Below are 23,513 nucleotides of genomic sequence, written 5' to 3' on the forward strand. Positions count from 1 at the left end.
GAAAGTGCATCCGCGGTAGACAAGTAGCTCTCCCTTACATGTGGTTAGTCTATATTTACAGCAAAAATCAAGAAACCTCGGCTCGCAATTTAGATTTATTTAAAATAAAAATTATCGCGCCGATTCATCAACGCCAAACACAAGCGCGTGTTTTCTGAACAATTTTACGTTTCAAACCCCCAGCAAATTCTTCAATGTAAATGTACTCTTCACAGTTGAAAATGTGACAGCCGAAGCATGTTTTGCAAATGAAAAAAAATAAACACTCAGACCGTCTTAGTGCTGCGGAAAGCAACATGTGCACAGAAATATTTATGCATAAACATCACAAATTCACAATCTCAATAAACTCCGAAAGCTCACGGAAAACAGACCAAAACCAGTTTCTACCTACGCAAGAAACTTCTCAAACCAATCCAGACCACACCCTACAAGTGTCTCAATCCATCAAATCCAAAGATGAAAACTCTCATGAAACAAGGTTCCCATTGAGTGACAATGAGCCAAGTTGATCAGCTGCATTGCCAACTTGCTGTTGCTGAGCAACGTTCCTCAGAACATCCATAGCCTCAGCTACCTTTGCCTTCAAAGCTTCAGGCGACTCGAGCAAATGAAGAACCTCAGTCTGATCCATCTCCAGAAGCATGCCTGTAACCTTCGCTGCATTGTCAGGTTCCAGCTGTTCCACGAGCGGGTAAAGATTCTCACCCAGCATCTGCAAATTTTCACCCAAGGAGAACGTACGAAAAACATTAAGAACAAAATTTACAGAAATTAATTTCCATCTTAGAACGATGAAAGGACAATGAAACAAAAAAGCATACCGTTCTTTGCTGCTCTGGTGTAGCATTTGCAAGAGCAGTAGCCAAAGCCCCTATTGGAATTGTTGGCTGGGACAGTGCTGCATCACGGATAGGCATGCCGCCACCGCCGCCTATGTCATATGGTACAGAAAACATGCCTCCAGCAACACCAGGCATAGGACCATCAGGTATTCCGCGACCAGATGGGTAGCGGTAGACACGTCCCCTTGGTAGCATCTGTCAGTAAAAGGCCATCAGAATGTATGTCAACAAATAAAAATACTAAAGACTACTTCAGGACAACATGCATCCAACCTGCTGTTGCATTATCGGAACTGGTTGTTGGTTTTGCTGGACAGAGCCCACACGTCTGCCACCAGGACGCTGCCCTTGCTGCCCCTGCTGAACCATTGGCACAAAGAAATTTGGCATTGGTGCCCCACCAGGCCTCATACCAGGAACAAGCTGCTGCTGATACCCGAATCCAGGCTACAAAGGAAAAATAAAATATAAAGTCAGGTAATAGGGCAACATTACTGAACTCTTGATATAACAATTAAGTAAAAATAAAATATAACAATTTTAAATACCAAAAGAATGAAATTCCTGGTTACCTGTGAGGGAATGATAGCAGGTGGGCCTTGACCGTAGAATATTTGTTGTCCAAGACCTGGACCACCAGGAGGGTACATTGGCATACGAGAAGGTGCCATTGCAACAGGCCGCATTTGAGAAAACTGAGCCTGGGCAAGCAGTTAATGTCCATAACATAACAACAATACAAAAAGAGTGGCACCAAGTTCAACAGGATACGTATCTTTGAGATCCTTTTAGTCTACAACTCACTTTAAAGATCTTGCAGGAAAATAACTTGATGCACACAGAAAAACTATTTATCAATTGACGTTAGGCTACACTCAAAGTTAGTTTGTTGTAGGACAAATAAAAGACATACCAGTAGCCTTGCTCTTCTATCTTCTTTTCGTTGTGCAAGTGCAACATAGAGAGGTTTACTTACAATCATCTTTCCATTCATCTCCAATAGCTATACACAATAACAAAAAATAAATTATTTTCACTAGACACTATTATTTGAGGAATAAAACACGCATGCACACGCTCAGACATACATTACCCACAAGAGCCCCCATATTCTACAATATTCATAAATCCTAAACCTAATTTTTTTGGGTTATAGATGAGGCAGCCATGAATCTCACTACCCATGGTTGATCATGGTAGCAAGATTAAATTTTGTCCTACAAAACTGAAATGAGGGAAGTCGGAATGAGACCATAGAAGCACTATATTAATCCATATGGGAAATCAACTCACAGCTCTATTTGCCTCTTCAGGAGTTGAGAATGCAACAAAACCTGATCCCCTACTTATTCCACTAGGATCTCGCATGACCTGATCACATGTCAACAAAAAATGAGAAAACTACGTTAGGCCATACCAATACAAAATGAATGAAGATTATGACACAAATACATTGCACTTTGCAATTTAAAACAGGGGCTACACAATACACACCTTGCATGAGGTAATAGTCCCAAATGGAGAGAAAAGCTCGTGAAGTTTATCATCAGCAATGGTATCATCCAAATTTTTAACATACAAGTTCGCACCTTGATACTTGTCTGCTGCCTCTTTCATACTCTGTTCAAATCGTTGTTTCAACTCATTTTCCCTTTCAGATTTCTTCTGGGCCTTCCCAACATACCACTCCTTATCATCAAATTTCTTTCCATTCAAAGCCTCAACAGCTCTAGCAGCATCATCAGCCTTTTCAAAATTGACAAACCCAAAGCACTTTGATTTTCCATCTCCATCCCTCATCACCACTTCACTAGTGGTTATCCCAAATTCAGAAAAAACTTTTTTCAAATCTTCCTCGGTAGTTGACTCTGACAGATTCTTTACATAAACATTGTTGAATCTTGACTTGTCAGCAGTACTGTCTCTTTCCTGTTTCCGGAGGAAAGGACCAACATAAACTTGCTTATCATTTAAAAGCATACCATTCAACTTCTCTATAGCCTTTTGGGCAGCTTCTTCTTTGTCAAATTGTACAAAGCCATAGCCTTTTGACTGGCCAGCAGGATCAGTAGCCACCTTACAAGAAAGGATGTCTCCAAATGCAGAAAATGTATCATGCAAGGCTTTGTGATCAATAGCTTTGTCCAAATTCTGGAAAAATTAATACAAGTAGAGGTGTCAGGAAGGATATAAAACAAGTAAAAAATGAGGACAACCATGACATGAAAGTATAACGGTGCTGCATAAAAATTAAAAAAATGGAAATACCTTAATAAATATGTTTCCAGCCCCACTTTTGCGAATAGTAGGATCACGATGAGAGTACATAATCCTAATGGGCCTTCCATTCACAGGAGTAAAGTTCAACATATCCAAAGCCCTAGCAGCTGCCATCAATTCCAACTAAAGATGTAAGTAAGATTCAAAAGAAAAAAGAGTACTGACTAATCCAACACAGTGCAAAACAAAGGAAGGCGAAAAATACTAGGCATCTCTAAGCTCTATTTCAAGAACAAAACACAAGATTGCATGTATGTATCCAAATACTTATGAGGCACATGTTACCGTAAAAGAGTTCTGTCAAACCCTTCAACGCAATCATTGTCATGATAAAAATCATAAGACAAAACAAAAATAACTCAAGATCCAAAGAAAAATGACACATTGTTGAACCAATTAGAGCAAGGCATCCCAACTGACCCATATTTTCAAGCTGTAACTCAACTTTTTCTTCTTGAATAAGATACAATACAAACATCTTTCCAGCAAGTACTTCTTAAATTTAATGGTTCATTGGCACAATTGTTTACAGGAAAGCAAAGTATCCTCCTTTTTTCGGTTTCTAATCTCAACGACGGCCTTCAGATGACAAGAAAGTTTCAACTTAAGATTTTAACAGAGGCCTTAAAGTATCCATCTAAACTGATCTTTGTGTGGAACAGAACAAAAAACCATGAAATAAAGACAAAGAATTGAAAACTTCATTATTTCATAAACGATAGGTAAGGGGACATATTATCATCTAATAACAAAAGGTAACAAAACAGCTTCCAAATTTGTTTCCACGTAACACCAATCAGATTATTCAAATAGTATGAGATGGAAAATATAGACACACTTTTAACATATAAGCCTTTTTTCAGTCTGAGAATAAGCCTAAATATGAACAACCTTAATCCTGCCCTTTGCTAGAACGAATCCTAATACAACAGTAGCTTAATTCAATTAGGTGCACGTTTCTTTCTTGTTCAAACCAAAATTGGAGCCTTTACTGAAGAGACCAACTGAAAGTCGTAAAACATGACCAGAAAACTCGTACAAGAGTCCAACACCACAGCCACAATCTCAACATTACAAACCTCACCAATAGACAGCAATTCATAATCATATAATGCATCGGCAGGAAGTAAATCAAGAAAAAGTCGCACATTGCCCAAATTTGAAACATCCGTTCATAGCCCATAACAATTAACCAAAAAATTGCACATGCTTGTATTCACTCTCCCCACCTAACAACAATTCCTTTTTGCAAACACTAAAGCCTCGTTTGGCACACCGGTTAGTACCACCGGATAGTACTAAAATACGAAGCGGGTGTTTGGTGAGCTTCGTATGAAATAAGCACCATACTATTTAATCTGGGCCCACTTATCTTATACCCTTCACACCCGGCTATTTATCCCGTCTAAAACCACAGGACAATTTAGTCGGGCTCGCTAACTCCGTCCTCTCCGAACGCACTGTCGATCCTCCTAGGTTCTGCCCATCCTTCATTCATCTTCTTCTTCAACTGAATCCTAGTTCATCTTCTCATTCATCTTCCTCTTCTTCCCAAGTTCCACCCCTCCCTCTATTTCATGGAATTTTTCTGCAATTTCTGATTTCTGGGTTTTTTCATCCGCCGTTATCTAACACAACAGAGCTTTAACGTCCGCAACTTTCTGCCATTTTCTAGAGCTTCAAAGCTTGTGAGTAATTTACTGGGTGAAAATCACATTCAAGTTTTAAATTTTGGGTGCATTTAGTAGTTAGTTTTCTTGTTTTGCAGAAGGATTTTATTTTTATAGGATTTTTCAAGAACCAGAGCAAGCGAGTGAGCGAGCTCCAACGGCAAAACAGCTCTCTTCTCTCTCCCAGTGAAAAACACACAAAACTCACTTCTTTCTTCGTGAATCCGAGATTGTTCACCAGTTTCACCTCAAAAGCCGTCTTTGAATCCGACGGCCACCATGAGCCCAACCTCTATCCTCGAAACGAAGCCGTTTTTGGGCCTACGAACCCCTTTTTGTCCGAATCAAACACCCCTAGAACCCCAAAAATCTGGGGAGAGTGATGGAGGAGGAGGGAGTGAGGGGAGGAGACGATCGGAAATCTGGGGAGAAGATCGGCAATTTGGGGAGGGGAGAGAGAAAAGTTCATCAAACAAAAAAAGATTTGTCAAATTTTTTTTTTCTTCCCTTTTCTTATCCAGTACCAAATACAATATAAATAATACAATCATTAATCCGATACTACACCAAACGGTTGACTAATTTAGTCAGTACTATCCGGTGGCTATTTATCCTATCCGACAGAAATAGTCAGTACAATCCGAGCTGCCAAACGAGGCCTCTCATAACAAGCAACACTTGCGCTTAACGAATGACCGATCACTTAGTTCATGTTTTTTCTACGGTTTCTTTCTACAATTATTTGCGCAAACACAGTTAAACAGAATTGGATTCACCGACCGCACCTAAAAATTGTAACTTTCGCACAACAAAATACAGTATTCTGGTGAGTTCAATTGGCATCCACAGTGCCTACCTCGCATGCACAAATATTTCTTAATTAAGCATCCTAAATCAGCTAAAAATAAGATAACCCATGATCTAAATTACATAATTGAGCTTAAAAATCCATAAGAAAGTGAATTAAAACCACTAACCATCTTGCGGGTTGGCAAAATTGACATAGCCATAGCCAAGCGACCTCCGAGTGGACAAGTCCCTGCAAACCCTAACTGAAACTACCTGACCCAGCTGGTTGAACAGGTCGTAGAGCTGCGAATCGGTGACGTTCGGGTCAAGATCGCCAACGTAAAGCGACGTCGTCACGAACTGGTTAGCTCCTCCGGCACCGTTCGCCACAGCTGCCGCTGCTGCCGCGTTCGCATTCTGAGCCGAAACCTGCTGAACTTGCGCCATCTTCAACAGACAAAAAAAACCCTAAATTTTTTTTGTTCTTTTTTCAAATATTTGAATTTTTTTTACTTTCGTTTTTTCGATAATCCTCCCTCTCCTCTTTCTACTCAACGCTCGCCAACTGCTCGATAAAATTCCGCTGAGAAAAATAAAATAAAATAAAAGACTCGACTCTTTTTTGGTTTTTGGGTAGGGAGAAGAGGAAAGGGAGTGGAGGGATAAATAGTCGGAGATCCGACGGAGGGGGCTGAGCAGCCGGTGGGTGGCGATGCGTGAGATAGGAGTGTGGGGGAGGAGAGAGAGACGTAGAGCGAGAAAGAGGAGTGGGACACGCGGCTGTGAGAGTTGATATAGCGGGAGGGCTTGCGTGAGCCCTTGGCTGATCCGGAGGATCCCATCTGGAACGTTGGTTTGGGGGGTGGGCCCGCGATGACCGGTCGTTTGTGCGAGATCAACGGCTGGGACGCGTGGAAGGGGAGTTGTGAGGTACAGCTACTGGTAATGGCAGATTTTTAGATAAGGTAGGTTTTGTCGGAAAATGATCATCTCTAGATTCTTTTCTCCTAATTCATTAAATCAGTAGATCTGTGTCATTAAAATTTGATCCAACGGCTACAAATAGGAGCCCACTTTAAAAGTTATAATAACTTCAACCGTTGGATCAAATTTCAATGACATAGATCTACTAATTTGGTGAATTAGAAGGAAAGGGATCTGGATAGGATCCTTTCCGATTGTGTCTTTGTGGGGTTGGTGTGGGGGCCGTCGAGCTGTCTTGGATTGTTACCACGTGGCATGTGAGCGCATCAAATACATGTTTACTGTGGAGTCAAAATGCAACACGTTGGTAAACATGAAGTTTTAACTTTCATTGCCACTTAGTACTCGATCTAGTGGCATTTTACTTCACTTATAATTGAAAGGTCTTAGATTCGATTATTACCAAAGACGGATTTAAATCACATTATTATGGCTAACCCAATATGGGTCTTAGCTGACACACCCCGACCGAGATCAGGGCGTGCTGGCCGTCACACGGAGGTGACGTAACCATGTGCACATGCGGAAGCTAATAAAATAGTAATATAAAAAGTACGAATAATTAAAAACTAGCATACAAAGTACTAAAAACAAGTGCTAGCGTGAGTTAGATGCTAAGTTCAGAGCATTAAGTCTACAGCAGTCCAAAGAAAAATGATTCGACAATAGTACACCCGAAGGTGACCCTACGCTGATGAGCGTCTGTCAGAAATGCCGGGAAAGCCCTCTGGGAAACCACCGAATTTGCTAAGCAACTAGAACCTGGAGGGGCGCAAAACAAAAGCTTGAGTGGGCAAAAACAAAGCTTTTCGAAAACCATTGAGAAAAATACATTCTAACCCCTCGCCGTAAAACCTGTATACTTCCCAGAAAATAACATATATACGTATGTATATAGATATGCCAAACATGCTCAAGAGTATACCATGTCGAAACCTCAGAATGAAATGCAAGTGCTCAGGTATAAATCATATCAATAACATATAATCTGGCAGCCGGAGTCACCTAACGTGACCTGTACGGCTACATGTAGAGCTCAAATCTCAAACTCAATAACTGAACCTGCCCACGAGTCGGAACCACCTAAAGTGGTCTGTACGACAGGCTTGGGTTTAATACATATATACGCTCTAGTGCTACGATCACGTGAAGGCTGTGCGAATAATCGCGGGTCACCTATGATGCGGGATTTATACGCATACAAATTAAACCCTCTTTTTGTCAATTTGTAGTATAAGTGCAAGTAGGGATCGTTCTGGACCGGGGATTAGGAGGGATTGTTAATCACTTGGATTTGACTAAAAAAAAAAACACAAAATAAAATACTATACTAGACTCAAATATTGCAAAACTAAACTTTAAAACACTAAAACAAACCAAAAGATTCAAACAAGTTCAAAAGACTCAAAACTCTTAAAAACACAAACTAAATTGATTTTTAACTAATTTGACATTAAAGTAAAGGGGGATTTAGATTTTAACGAAATTAAACTAAATGAACAAATTGCAAATTAAAGCAGAATGTAAATATGAAAATGATAAAATGGAATGAATGGATGATAGAATAGCTAAGGGGTTCATCTCCACACAGGTTACACTTGCATAATAAAATGATTTCCAATTGCATTTCAATAAATCATTAATTCTCAACACTCCAAGTTAATTAGGTCCGCTTAAATTAACCGTCAAGTTTTCCTTAAGTTAATGAATTGGATGATTGCATACGACAACCCAAAGCATTCCTCACAAGTTCCCTACATGAATTGCATAATAGAGATACAAGCAAGAATCATTAAGTTCTTTGAAAACTATAAGTGTTGACGAGGCATTTGTTACTATGATTGCATGAAACTTATGCCAAGAATTCGTTTAACGCGATTGTTTATAAGCAACCTCCACTACTTGTGAATATAAGTTCATAACGATTAGGTGAAATTCACTTATATTCTAGCGTCAAATTCATGCATGAAAATTAAGTGTGCACTCTCAATAAACATACATAAATAGGTTATCAATAAAACAGTTAAACAAATTGAATTCACAACTTATGAAACGTAATTAGAAGTAATCAAATCAAAATGCAAGCATAAACATATATTTCGAATCACCCCCTAGCTAAAGGGGGGGGGGTTTAGTTCCTCATACAAAACAAAGAGAATTGAAATTAAACATTGAAATCAAAGAAACGCCTAAACATTCCAACAACTCAAACTTGAATTGTATGAACGTTTAGGCTCTCTTCTCTTCCTCTTTATTGTAGCATAAGGTCTAGGGATAATTGGTTTGGGGGATGGAAGTGTGGAATGGAAGAGGAGTGGTGGAGAAGTGGAAGGGGAATGGAAAAATGGTGTTTGGATTATAAGGGGAGAGATGGGAAGCTCAAGGCTAGGGAAGGGAGAATGTGTTTGTAATGTGTTGTGTATGAAATGAGATGTTTATGAATGAATGAATGCAAGGGTATTTATAGGAGTAGTGGAGGGAACATATGGCTATGTCATTTGTAGGTGAAGTAGGTGGATGTTGTAGGTGAAGTAGGTGGATGTTGTAGGTGAAGTGGATGTTGTAGGTGAAGTAGGTGGATGTTGTAGGTGAAGTGGATGTTGTAGGTGAAGTAAGTGGATGTTGTAGGTGAAGTAGGTGGATGTTGTAGGTGAAGTAGGTGGATGATATTTTAAGTGATAAGTGATAAGTGATATGATATGTGGTTATGATATGATAAGTGGTTAAGTGGTGATGATAAGTGATAAGTGATTAAGTGATATGATATGTGGTGATGATAAGTGATAAGTGCATGTGGGTTAACTAATGAAGGAAATGCATGTGCAATGACAATGTGTTAGAATGGATGTGTGTTATGCATGGCATGATTGGGATTAGGAAAGGTTTAAATGTCCTAAAACTAAAGAGAACAAGGTTCCAACACTTTGGCTCCAATTAGGTCTTCAATTTCGTCCAACACTTTGGCTTCAAGCATAAGCTATCCGTCCTTAGCCCAAAAGTGCTCCAAAAGTCTCCAAAATGCATCTTTTTGCTCCTTTAGCCCTTTGGACCTACAAACACACGAAAATAGCTTAAAGTACTAAAATAACTAAAGAAACATAACGTAAATGTACGAGAACAAGCCATTTAAGTCGCATAAATATGCTCCTATCAACCTACGAGTCGGAACCACCTAATGTGGTCTGTACGACAGGACTGTGCACCTAACTTGGATCCAAGCTGAGCGTGTGGTGCGGAAGGTGAACATCACGTGAAGGATTGTGCCCTACTCTGGGTGGGAGCACTAACACCGGGGGTGCAGGTTATAAGCTCTCTAAGCATCTCAAACAACTACTGAATGTAAATATGAATAACACTTACCTGGCACTTACCTGTGCGCCCACAACACCCAAATATGCATATGTATATATATATGCAACTACTAATGCAACCAACGATGCATGACTAACGATAATGTAATGCATGGCATATAACTGATAACCATTTAATCAATTTCTGGGAAAAAAATATAGTATATAGGTATATACGGAAAACCAAAAGCCCACTCACTGGTATGTGGAAGGGTCGTAGCCCCCCTGCCTCGAGTGACCACGCTCGTCCTCGGGATACGTATCACCTATATGCGAAACAACTATAAAAACGTTAATTTTAAAGCATATAACCAACTTCTCGTAATAACTTCTCATACATTGCTCAAATTGGACAAATGAATATACCAACGTGCTCTACACAACCTCAGGATCACACCCAAATTTTTAGAAAAATTTTCCACCGCCGCACGCGCCGGCCAAGGTACGGCCACACGCGCCGGCCACGCGTAGGCACGTGCCTGGCACGCTGACGGCGTCAACTGACGCCGTAAGGAATATTCCGTTAGTTCTAACGGATTCCGTTAACGGCGTCAGGAATATTCCGTCAGACTTGACGGAATATTCCGTCTCCTTCCCCGGCGAACCTCCGGCGCCGGAAAACTGGAAAAACTTCAAACGTTGATATCTCGTCCGTTTTTCACCCAAATTTCACGAAATTACTACCAAATTAAAGCTTAAACCTAGGAGAACACCAATACACCACTTTTAAGGGTTAAAAATTACGAGATCTTACCTGTCACCACACTCCAATTCCGGCCAACTTCAAAAACGGCTATCCCGACGTCCAATTTCTTCAAATGAACCACTCCGAGACTCCTTGGGACCCCACCAAGCTACCTACAAGCTTCATTTTCCCTAAAACGTGAGAATTCACGTTTGCATGAATAGTACCCCAAAACGGACTTCGTGAAATCGACGTGAAAACGGTGGTTTTCTTACCTGAAAATGGTACAGCTGCACTCCTCCCAGTCTCACGAGCTCGAATGTGACCTTGGTTGCCTCGATCTGTGGGTGTTTGATGGGTTTTGGGTGGTGTCCGTACGTATATGGTGAAAGGGAAGGGAAACAGGGCTCGGGACAAATCCCAGGGAAAGGGACAGAGGGTTAGGGAGAGTGACAGTGTGAGTGTGTGGCCCAACACATGCCAACACCACACAAAACAACCAATAACGTAAAGGGAACGAACTAGGGGTAAAAGTGTCTTTTCACACGTACGTTTTTGATATTTTCGGGACGGGCTGTCACATTAGCCCACTCATTCACTTCCTTAATGTAGATAATATCGTTTGTTGAAAAAAAAAAAAAAAAAAATCTTCCAAAAGGTCTTACGTTTGATTCTCGCGCAAAAGCGAATTTGAACCATATTATTGCTTACTCATTATGATGACTTAGCCCATTCTTCTGTTCCATTCTTTTAATGCAGATAATATCGTTTATTCAATATTTTCATACACATATACTTGACCATAAGTAAAGACACATATTTTGACAAAAAAGAGACACTTATTTGTGTTTTTTCTTAAGTAAATTTTTTTTTTTTATGTAATTAATTACGATTAAAAATTTCTTGTAATTAATTGCAATTGTTTATTAGTATAGAAAGTATTCATTACACAAGAAGACGAAGTCAGTGTGTCACATCCCGACTTGGGCCCCCACTACATTCCGGGCTCGACTCCACCGTAGCACGATATTGTTCGCTTTGGGCCCTTACCACACCCTTAAGGTTTTGTTTCTGGGAACTCACACGAGAACTTCCCAGTGGGTCACTCATCATGAGATTGCTCTCACACGCTACTCGCTTAAACTTCAGAGTTCCTATGAAACCCGAAGCCAGTGAGCTCCCAAAAGGCCTCATGCTAAGTAGAGATGAGAATATACATATAAGGCTTACAGGATCCACACCCTGGGCGATGTGGGATGTTACAATCCACCCCCCCTTAGGGGTCCGACGTCCTCGTCGGCACACTTCTGGCCAGGAATTGGCTCTGATACCAAATTGTCACATCCCGCCTTGGGCCCCCACCACATTCCGAGCTCGACTCCACTGTAGCACGATATTGTCCTCTTTGGGCCCTTACCACACCCTCACGGTTTTGTTTCTGGGAACTCATACGAGAATTTCCCAATGGATCACCTATCATGGGATTGCTCTCGCACGCTACTCACTTAACTTCATAGTTCTTATGGAAACCGAAGCCAGTGAGCTCCCAAAAGGCCTTGTGCTAGTTAGAGATAGGAATATACGTATAAGGCTTACAAGATCCACACCCTGGGCGATGTGGGATGTTACAGTGTACATATAAGGTAACAAGATATTTTTGGCTTTCGGATTAAAGGCGCACTAAAAGAGAGTAGGCTTCTCTCCTCTCTTTTTTCTCCTTCCCTTCCTTCCCCTTGTCTATAAACGGTTATGGTTAAACCACGTCAATATCTTATATTAATTTTATATAGAAAGAGAAAGACAAAAGAGAGAATGTGAGAGGAGGGAAGGGAAGGGGATGGAAAAAGGAGGGGAGAGATGAGTTTGCATTGAAGTCTAGCTTGTTGCATCACATTCCTAAATACCATGGGTTGTCCATGGAAGATCCAAACAAGCATTTGAAGGAATTTGAAGTGGTATGTTCGAGTATGACACCCATTAATGTGGATGGGAATATTTTGAAGATGAAAGCTTTTCCATTCTCTCTTGTGGAAAATGCTAAGGATTGGATCTATGAACCAGCACTTGGAACCGTCACTTCTTGGGAAAGCATGAAGAGAGCTTTCTTAGAGAAATTTTTCCCAACTTCGAGAGTCATTCTTTTGAGGAAGAAGATTAGTGGAATTCAACAAAGTCAAGGAGAATCTTTTCCAGCATATTAGGAGTGTTTCAAGACTTTAGTTGCATCATGCCTACAACATCAAATGGAGGAAGAGCTTCTAATTCAATATTTCTACGAGGGACTTCTTCCCATTGAGAGACAAATGCTAGATGCCTCGCAGGTGGTGCTTGATTGATGTTTTCCTTCTTCATGCTAGAATATGTTTAGTATAATGGCACAAGTAAGGGTGTCGAATCCATAGGGACTAATTGGACCTATATAATCACTTGTTTTGCAAGAACTCTTTACTAGAGAAATAAAACTAATCAATGTAGGCAGATTTGTTGTTGTACCTTGAAAGCATAAAGAAATGAAGTAAACACAAAATGAATGAATCAACAGCTAATAAAATGAGATAGTACCAATGGAGATGAAGCTAGGGATTCAATTTTACCATTGCTAACCCAAGGCCATGCTTGTTGAATCAGATTATACTCATCCATCTACCTATTTCTTGAGTTTGTTTCACTTAGATATGATCAACCATATGATGTGTGGATTTGATCAAATGTCTCTAATCATGAGCCTAATTGTGATGTGCAACTTTGGTTCCTAATCAAGAATATGTAGTGCACAAGAAACTTTCACAAAACCAAAGGGAACACTTGGCAGGATGTTTGCAAAACATTCCCTTCATTCATTCACATATCCACCAAGATTATGCATGATGTGTGCTTTAATCTTGGCTAAACAACCTGTGGTTAATTCAAATGATGATCAAGCATTAAAATCAACACGCTAAGTCACAATTAAATCGGAGAATGAAACAAGAAATAGATAGATTAAATGAGAATTCTGAATTAACTACATGGCAATCTTGCAAGGCTACATCGAATCCCTAGAGAGAGATTAGTTACACTTCATGTTTACAAAAGGTTTGACATAAACATATATAACATGAGTGAACATAGGATTAAGAAGAAAGAACCCTTGAAGCAAAACTGATGTCGAAATCCCTTAAGAGTTGCCTTCGGTGTTGGTGCTCCAAGTGTGTTGTAAATGAAGGTGGAGCGGCTAAGGTTGAATGGTTTCTGCGAATGGGAGAGTGTATGGAATGGAATGAAGCCGAGAAGAGATTGTGTAGAAATGGAAGGGGATTTGCGGCAAAAGGGAAAGATTGGATGTGTTTGTGGTGTCTTGTGTATGAAAATGAGATGTGTTTTTTGTGTATGAATGCATGGGTTTTTATAGGGGGAATGGGAGAATAAGTGGGTGATTGTTTAAGAGTGAATGTGGTTGTTATGATTGAGAGTGCATGTGGATGAAATAATGATGGAAAAAGAGCTAGGTTGTTGGTGTGTGAATGCATGTGTTGAATGATTAGAGTGCATGTGGGTGAATATGTGGTTGAAATGATGAAGTAGGAAGGTGGAAATGCATGTGTTGAATTGGTGGTGCAATGATGAAAGAGTAAGTGCATATGTGTGTGAATGGTGGTGCAATGATGAAAGAGTAAGTGCATGTGTGTGTGAATGCATGTGGCTAAGGGTTGTTGATTGGGCTAGAGGTTTTGCATGGCTCAAAGGATTGTTTGATTGGGCTAGGCCCTTTGTTTTATGTCCAAAGTGCATACAAGGCTTTCAAATTCGTCCAACACTTTGGCTCCAAGCATATGCTATCCATTCCAAGCCCAATTTTGCTCCAAAATGCTCCAAAATGCATCTTTTTGCTTCCTTAGCCATATGAACCTAAAAACACACGAAAATGGCTTAAACTACTAAAACAACTATGAATTAACAACATAGATGCACGAAAACAAGCTAAGTAAGTCGCCTAAATATGCTCCTATCAAATTCCCCCACACTTAGCTTTTGCTAGTCCTCGAGCAAAACAAAATAATAACAAATAAACAAAACGACACTAAACAAGTAAAACACAACCTAAACCTTCCAACAACCGTCTTAGGGATTTCCAATGCACATGACAAGTTAAAAATCATTATTCTCACAGATTTTAGCCATCTTTACACTTAAGTACATTCTTAATCATAGTCACCACATACTAGTTCACAATTAAGCAATTAAAACACATTTCAAATGTAGTAACATGCTTTAGAGAATTTACTCAATTCCTTACTAGAATGCACTCTATTTTCACACAGATTTTCTGACTACACACCCTACACTAGTTATATGTGAGAGATTGATGTAAACATGAAAGACTAGTATCTCACATATGTTATAACAAAGAAAGCATTTTCTGGATTTACGATAATGACATGAATATGATCTCATGAATGGAATGCTACTACTTAGAATGAGAACCAGTGATTCCATAAGCTCATATCAAATCCAAACTCCACATTATTGAACACATAACGATCAAGATAGAAGTCAAAGGGGTGTAACGGGGCTAGGGTATTGGTTAACAATGAAAGGTGAAGGATAAACAAACATTCTTAAAGCAATAGTGAGCAAAGTATTGAATTAGGCACTTAGAATTCCCTTTAGAGCGCGGAAAACAAATTTTAGACTAATAGGGGAAATTCAAACAACTCTTATTTTTCTTCTTTTTTTTTTTTTTTTTTTTTTTTAGCCGTGCCTATGGCACAACAACTCTCATCAATAATCCTTCCCCCACACTTATTTTCTGCAACATATTAATCAAAAAGGAATTCATTTTCCGTCATGCTTACTATGCTTTAAGAACAAAGGCATGGATGGTCCTATTCTAGGCTAGGTAAGGATAACATGGGTTAACAAAGAACATAGGCTAAACAAGGCTCAAAAGGGGTTAAAACTTACAACAAATACGAAATATGGGAAGTAAGGCTATTTGGCTATGGTGGCAACTACACAACTTTATCTTGATATATGTTATGCAATTCAATGTCATGCTTTGAATGAAATGGATATAAGTTCTAGCATTTAGTTCTATCATGATACAATTGCATTCTAAGTAGCAACCAAGCAAGGAATAATGAGATCATGCAACAACTTTAGAAAACAAAGAATCACAGAAAATAACTCTCCAAAGAAGGTAATGGCTCGAGTCTCACAGGGTTGTAGCGTTTGTTTGAGTTCCTTCCTTCAAGCATGTTACAAAAACGAATTTTTCTTTTATGATTGCATGTGAAGTCATACATTATAACCATAACCAAGCATATACCAAGAGTAAATCAAACTTTCATCCATGTTTATAACTCTTTTTAACCGTCATGCAATTACAAACCAAATCCTTATCATTGTGTTGGAAGGTACCCTAAGACACAAACACACAAAAAGCACTTAAAACACTCTTTTTAGGCTTTTCAAAACATTTTTTTCAAATTTTTATGTGATTTTCGGAGTTATAAAACAAAACACACTAAAACACTCTAAAACAATTTAAAAACACCTTAAAACAGCAAGGAACAACATTTGAAGTTATGGGTGATAAAATCCCAAGAATTTGCATTAACAACATTAGTTACCCCCCCCCCCCCCCACACTTAAATCAAACATTGTCCTCAATGTTTTAAGCATAGATTCACACAAAACATAAGTAAACACACAAAAAGCACTTAAACATACTAAACATGGCAAAATGTAATTAACAAAGAGAAGAGTTTAGGGACGCAAATCTGGTTATGGAGTGTAAATTCCCTCTTCTCCTTGGTGATTGCATTGAGGCTTTTATCTTTGTGATTCCACAAGCTTACTCTTGAACTGGTTTCCGCCCATCGTTGATTTTCCTTTGTGCTACATAATCTTGAACTGGGCAGCAGGATTCTTTTGGTCTTCCCCGAAGGTCTGAGCTTACCCCTTTTATCTGTTTCTTTGTTCAATCTTTGCAGGAGTGGTCCCTTCTCTGGAAGTGTATCAACCGTTGAAGATGACTACTCGAGAGCAATGCTAGGTAAGCAATCAGGAATAGATTCCAGGCAGTTGGCTCCAGAACAGAAGACTGACTCCAAATGCTGGCTGATTGCTTCTTTCACTTTGCCATGTGAGTAAGAACAAGGACAAAGAAAAAGACAGGGAAAGAGCATGATATGAGATACTTTTGCTTTTGACCTTGATGATATGAGATACCTTTGCTTTTGAAGAAGCGGTGAATGAATCAGCACACTTCAATCCGTCGTTTCCTCCTAGGTCATCTGTACTCTAGGCATCTGGTATCATCTTTGGGGAAGAAGAAAGAATTGAGTATTTCGAAAGGCTTTGCTGGGAGTGCGCCCTCAGAGGTGAGGGAGAGTTGGGCATTTTCTTCAGGTTTTCCTTGCCATAAAAGATGAAGGTCGACATATATAGAGATAATAACAAGTGGTGGTACCATTCTTTTACCCTTGTCGACAGACGTTTTGATCCCGCAAATCCGGCTTTTTGAAATATTGGCGCCTCTTCGATCTTTGAAGACGCCTCTTCGATTTCTGAGCAGGCGCCCCTTCGATTTCTGAACGACGCCCCTTCGCTTTCTGAATGACACGTGGTAGTGCAGATGCGGCTCCTTTTGACAAAGCTGCACGCGTCTTCTGAAAAGCAGAGAAAGCGTCGCCGAACTTTGCGCTTGTCGGCTAAAGATGTGTAGTTGCGATGATGGCCTCCACGTGTTTTCAGCTTTGTCAGAAATCTTTTGACAAAGTTGAACGCGTTTTCTGAAAAGCTGAGGGAGCGTCGCCTAACTTACGCCGGAAAATCCGGCTCTTTGAATCGGTGGACGCGTCGCTTTGGCTTTTTATAGAGCTATCGATCACTGCCAACATACACACTCTGAAGATTTCCCATTCTTGAAAATCGTCTCCGGCCCTTCGAAATTTAACTTCATCCACCCCTTCTCATTGAACACTTTTGAAAAATAACTAACTCATCGAACCTTAGCTTAGATTTGAGTCTCAGCAGCGATCCGGTTGCGCCCCGTCAAGGTAATGTATGGCGCCCTTCTTTTTTATCTTCTAATGGTCCTCTTTCAGGTGAAGACTCCATGATGACCGATGCAACAACAGCTACGATAGTAGCTAGGAACCTCCTTACTCCTAAGGACAGTAGGCTGCTTTCAGGACGGTCCGATGAGTTGGCCGTTCAAGAGTCTCTCGCTCTCAGCGTTCAATGTGCAGGCTCTGTGTCCAACATGGGCCAACGCCTGCTTGCTCGGTCCCGCTAAGTGGAATCGTTGATGGCAGAGGTGGAAAGTCTTAAGCAGGAGATCAAACAGCTTAAGTACGAGAATAGAAGTTTGCATGTGCTTGCAAATAACTATTCGTCGGGCATGAAGAGGAAGCTTGATGAACTGCAAGAATCTGAGGGTCGAATTCACAGTGACCGTCAAAGGCTTGCGGCTTATCTCCAGAGGCACCTTTTTCCTGGGTCATCCAGCGTTTGGCCAAGTATTGAGGCCTGGAATGCTCCCGCTCCGATGCCTCCCGCTTCGACGCCTTCTGCTCCGACGCCTCGTAGTGGGGCTTCACGTAAACATCCTTTGTGAAGGCTCATCTTTCTACCATGTTTATTTTTTTTTATTTTTTATTTTTTATTTTTTTATTTTTTATTTTTAATCAAATCAACCGGCATGGAATTGATCTTTGAATGGAGGGTGATACTTGAAATGATCCGGTAATGGTTTAAATTCTAGAGTGGATGCCTGAATCATTAACAACATATTAGTATAAAAGAAAATTGAAATTCGGGAAGGCGGCTTACCTTTGAGCTCCGACATGAACTTAAAAATAAACACCCCTTCGAAAGTTATGACATGTCCCGTGTCATAAAACCCTTTTTCATAGCAACCCAATAGTTTGTCTACAAATATAGCCCTCATATACATTCGTATTAGTAAGCAAAAACACACTTAACCAAAACTAACACAACTAACACAAAAAAACACAAACCTTCAATCCCACACCCAAACCTAACCAAAGCATTGTCCTCGATGCTTAAAATTGTATGTAATGCAAGTAGGCAAAGAATATGGAATGGTGACAACATAAACACAAAATGAGGAAAGAACACAAACCACACTAGGTTGCCTCCTAGTAAGCGCTTTATTTAATGTCTAGGCAAGACATGGTAGCTTGTTCACGGTGTTGTAAACTCAAGAAAATCTACAACTTGATAAACTTGCTCTTCCTCCACTTTCTCCAAATATGGTTTCAATCGCTGCCCATTGACTTTAAAAGAGGTGCCATTCTTCATGTTCTCTATCTCCACAACTCCGTGGGGAAATGTTTGCAGCACCTTAAATGGTCCCACCCACCTAGACTTCAATTTACCTGAAAAAAGTCTCAAACGTGAGTCATACAACAATACTTTCATACCTTGGTGAAACACCTTCCGTAGGATGGCCTTGTCATGATAGAGCTTAGTCTGTTCCTTGTAGATTTTGGCATTCTCATATGCTTCATTTCTGAGTTCTTCCAACTCATTAAGTTGGAGCTTCCTTGCTATTCCAGCATCCTTGTAATCAAAGTTGAACTTCTTGATGGCCCAATATGCACGGTGTTCAAGCTCCATTGGCAAATGACAAGCTTTCCCAAACACAAGGCGATAAGGGCTCATGCTAATGGGGGTCTTATCTGCTGTTCTATATGCCCATAGTGCATCATTCAACCTCAGTGACCAATCCTTCCTTGTAGGGCTTACGGTCTTCATCAAAATGTTCTTGATCTCCCTATTGCTAATCTCCACTTGTCCTGAGGTTTGAGGATGGTACGGGGTTGCCACTTTGTGGTTGATGTTGTACTTCTTCATCAAGGATTCAAAGGGTTTGTTGCAGAAATGGCTGCCACCATCACTAATAATAGCTCTTGGGGTTCCAAACCTACAAAAAATCACATCTTTAAGAAAATTCAAAACAACCTTATGATCATTAGTTATTGTAGCAATGGCTTCAACCCATTTGGATACATAATCTACTGCCACTAATATGTATAAGTAACCAAAAGAGGATGGAAATGGTCCCATGAAATCGATTCCCCAAACATCAAAGAGCTCCACCACCAAAATGTTGTTCAATGGCATCTCATTTCTTCGGCTAATGTTCCCCATTTTCTGGCACCTATCACACTTAGAACAAAAATCAAAAGCATCTTTGAATAACGTAGGCCAAAAGAAACCAGATTGTAAAACCTTTAGAGATGTCTTTTTGGCACCAAAATGTCCTCCACATGCCAATGTATGGCTGAACGTTAGAATGCTTTGTTGCTCACTCTCTGGGACACACCTCCTAATGATTTGGTCAGGGCAATATTTAAACAAATATGGTTCGTCCCAAACGTAGTGCTTTACCATGGCAAGGAACTTCTTTCTTTCCTGAAAAGAAAGGTCATTTCTAATTATACCACAAACAAGATAATTAACAAAATCAGCATACCATGGTTCTTTTTCTTGAATAACAAGGAGTTGTTCATCAGGAAATGATTCATTTAGAAGCAAAGGTTGTCCAACTCCATGGTTTTCATTGAGCCGTGACAAATGGTCAGCCACAACATTATCACTTCCCTTCTTATCTCGAATTTCCAAGTCAAACTCTTGTAGTAAGAGTATCCATCTAATTAAGCGTGGCTTAGCATCCTTTTTTGTCATCAAGTACCTAAGGGCTGCATGATCAGAAAACACAATAACTTTTGATCCAACAAGATATGACCGAAACTTCTCTAAGGCAAAAACAATAGCAAGCAACTCCTTTTCAGTTGTGGAATAGTTAAGTTGAGCATCATTTAGAGTCCGGCTTGCATAGTAGATCACGTGTGGGAGCTTGTTCACCCTTTGCCCTAAAACTGCACCAATAGCATAGTCAGAGGCATCACACATTAATTCAAAAGGTAAAGACCAATCTGGTGCCATAATAATAGGGGTTGAGGTTAATTCATGTTTCAAAGTATTGAATGCATCCATACAAGCTTTATCAAAATGAAATACAACATCTTTAGCTAACAGATTGCATAATGGACGAGTGATCATTGAAAAGTTCTTAATGAAACGACGATAAAAACCCGCATGTCCCAAAAAACTTCTTACTCCCTTCACGGTTGTGGGAGCTGCCATATTGGTGATGATGTCAATTTTGGCTTTGTCCACCTCCATTCCTTGGCTAGAGATTACATGCCCCAACACAATTCCTTGTTTCACCATAAATTGGCACTTTTCCCAATTGAGAACCAAATTTGTTTCCTGACATCTTTGAAGTACTAAAGAGAGATGGTTAAGACATTCATCAAAAGAGGAACCAAACACTGAAAAGTCATCCATAAATACCTCAATGAATCTTTCTACCATGTCAGAAAAGATTGCCAATATGCATCTTTGGAATGTTGCTGGAGCATTGCAAAGTCCAAAAGGCATTCTCCTATATGCAAATGTGCCAAACGGGTAAGTAAAGGTAGTTTTCTCTTGATCCTCCGGAGCAATTGCAATTTGATTGTAACCTGAGTAACCATCAAGAAAACAATAGTGTGAGTAACCTGCCAATCTCTCAAGCATTTGATCTATGAAAGGCATAGGAAAGTAATCTTTTCTAGTGCTAGAATTCAACTTCCTGTAATCGGTGCAAACACGCCAACTAGCCGTGTGCTTTGTGGGCACAAGCTCTTTGTTTTCATTCTTCATCACCGTGATTCCCACCTTCTTAGGTACCACCTGAATAGCACTCACCCATTTGTTATCAGAAATGGGATATATGATCCCCACATCTAACAACTTCAACACTTCATTCCTCACAACTTCCTTCATGTGTGGATTGAGCCTCCTTTGTGGTTCACGGGTTGACTTTGCTCCCTCTTCCAAAAGAATCCTATGCATGCACATGGTAGGGCTTATTCCCTTGATATCTGCAATAGACCAACCAATAACTGATTTGAACTCTTTTAACACCCTAATTAGTTTATCTTCTTCATTTGGGGTGAGGTCAGAAGTTATGATAACTGGAAGAGTTTCAAATTCAGCTAGATATGCATACTTTAGATGTGGTGGAAGTGGTTTAAGTTCAAGTTTTGGTGCCTTAATAGTGGAAGGGGTTAAATGTGACCTCGATGGTTCTAAAGGCTCTAAAAGAGGTAAAATATTCAAAGGATACGGTGCCAATGCTTCCAAGGCAGCTACCTCTTCCATGAGTGCATCTTCTTCATCAAACTCATCTTGAGATTGACTCAAAACAGTTTGTAATGGTTCATTAGATTGTGCCTGCAAGAACTTAGCGAAAACAAGCGAATCAAGCACATCAATGGCATAACAATCAAGAGATGAAGAAGGATGTGAAAGAGACTCAAACACTTTGAATTGAACGGTCTCTCCTAGCACTGTCATAGTGAGGAGTCCATTTTGCACATCAATGATGGTCTTGGCCGTGGCCATAAACGGTCTCCCAAGCAAAATAGGCAACTCTCGGTTATGTATAGGAGCTTCTTCCATGTCCAACACTACAAAATCTGCAGGCAAGATTAGTTTATCAATTTGAACTAGAATATCCTCTACTATACCTCTTGGATATTTCACGGATCTGTCCGCAAGTTGTAATGAGATGGTGGTGGCTTTCAATTCCCCCAAACCTAGTTGAAGGTACACGGAATAAGGCATTAAGTTGATGCTAGCACCTAAGTCAAGCATCGCCTTCTCTACCTTCTTGTCCCCTATGGTGATGTTGATAGAAAAACTTCCTAGATCCTTGAGCTTTCGTGGAAGTTTTCTTTGCAACACGGCACTTACATTCTCGGACACCACTACCTTCTCATGTGGTCCATACTTCCTTTTGTAGTTGTTTAACTCTTTGAAGAACTTCCCATAAGCTGGCATGTTCCTAATGACATCAAGCAAAGGTAAGTTAACATTTACCTTACTTAGAATATCAAAAATTTCCTTAAATGACTTATCCTGCTTACTCTTGGCAAGTCTTCCAGGGAATGGTATTGGTGGAGTGTAAGGTTTCTCGGCCTTGTGAAGATTTGGTGCTTCAAACGAGGGAGTAGCATGGCTTGGTTCCTCATTTGGTTTCTCATTTTCTCCTTGAGTAACCCCTGCATTCACATGATCAGATTCATTAGTAACTTCATTGCCAACTCTATTATTGATAACCTTACCACTTTTAAGTGTAGTGATTGCTTTGGCTTGCTCTTGGTTCCTTTGGAGTATCACGGGTTGGCTTGGAAACTTTCCAACCTCTCTTTGGCTCAAGGCATCTGCAATCTGCCCCAATTGTGTCTCCATTTTGGTTAGAGCCGCCGAATGTTGTTGGAGAGTGCTATTGGTGGTTTGTTGGAATTGCAAGGTATTTTGGGCTAACAATTTAACCGTATCCTCAAGAATAGGTTTTGGTTGGAAGTTTTGGAATTGATTGTTGTTCTTCCACGAAAGATTGGGATGATCTCTCCAACTTGGGTTATATGTATTGGAATACACATCATTCCTTGGCCTTTGATTGTAAGAATTCATGAGGTTCACTTGCTCTTGGACATACTCGGGGTAAGCCTCCCTAGATGGACATTGATGAGTAAGGTGGCTTGGTATGTTGCAAATGGCACACACTTCACTTGCTTTTGGCACCATGTTGAGCACGGATTCAAGCTTCTTTTCTAGGTTAGCTACCTGCAAAGAAAGATCATGATTAGAGCTTGTTTCATATACTCCAACTCTCTTACCCCTTACATCTTTGTGTTGAGCATTAGATCCCAACATCTCATAAATGTTATATGACTCTTGAGCATTCTTTTTCTTCAAAGCTCCACCTACTGCATTATCAACAGTTGATTGACATGTTTGGGTTAGTCCATCATAGAAAATTTGCATTTGTAAGTGAAGAGGT

At 40.1% G+C, this 23,513-nt stretch overlaps 1 protein-coding gene across 1 annotated transcript; it reads right to left on the reverse strand.

The window, feature by feature from the left end:
* Positions 1-187: 187 nt before the first annotated feature.
* LOC137729195 (polyadenylate-binding protein 8) lies at positions 188-6,842 on the reverse strand. Its single transcript, XM_068468051.2, has 10 exons — positions 6,715-6,842; positions 5,773-6,640; positions 3,114-3,232; positions 2,340-2,996; positions 2,139-2,216; positions 1,759-1,848; positions 1,418-1,546; positions 1,119-1,292; positions 825-1,040; positions 188-715 (listed from the first exon to the last, which is right to left on the reverse strand). Exons 2-10 carry the CDS (start codon positions 6,029-6,031, stop codon positions 470-472), a joined length of 1,968 nt encoding a protein of 655 aa, XP_068324152.2. The 5' UTR covers positions 6,032-6,640; positions 6,715-6,842; the 3' UTR covers positions 188-469.
* Positions 6,843-23,513: the final 16,671 nt, after the last annotated feature.

Source organism: Pyrus communis, chromosome 10, assembly GCF_041283825.1.
Source record: "Pyrus communis isolate YQ-2024b chromosome 10, ASM4128382v1, whole genome shotgun sequence".
NCBI classification, from domain to species: domain Eukaryota; kingdom Viridiplantae; phylum Streptophyta; class Magnoliopsida; order Rosales; family Rosaceae; genus Pyrus; species Pyrus communis.

What these genes read in the sequence shown, in the direction of transcription:
- LOC137729195 (XM_068468051.2), bottom strand. Translation starts at nt 6,031, where the DNA reads ATGGCGCAAGTTCAGCAGGTTTCGGCTCAGAATGCGAACGCGGCAGCA. An exon ending in CTGAAGAGGCAAATAGAGCT is followed by an intron (nt 1,849 to 2,138) that starts GTGAGTTGATTT and finishes TATTGTGTATAG; the next exon opens with CTATTGGAGATGAATGGAAA. An exon ending in CTGCTATCATTCCCTCACAG is followed by an intron (nt 1,293 to 1,417) that starts GTAACCAGGAAT and finishes TTTCCTTTGTAG; the next exon opens with CCTGGATTCGGGTATCAGCA.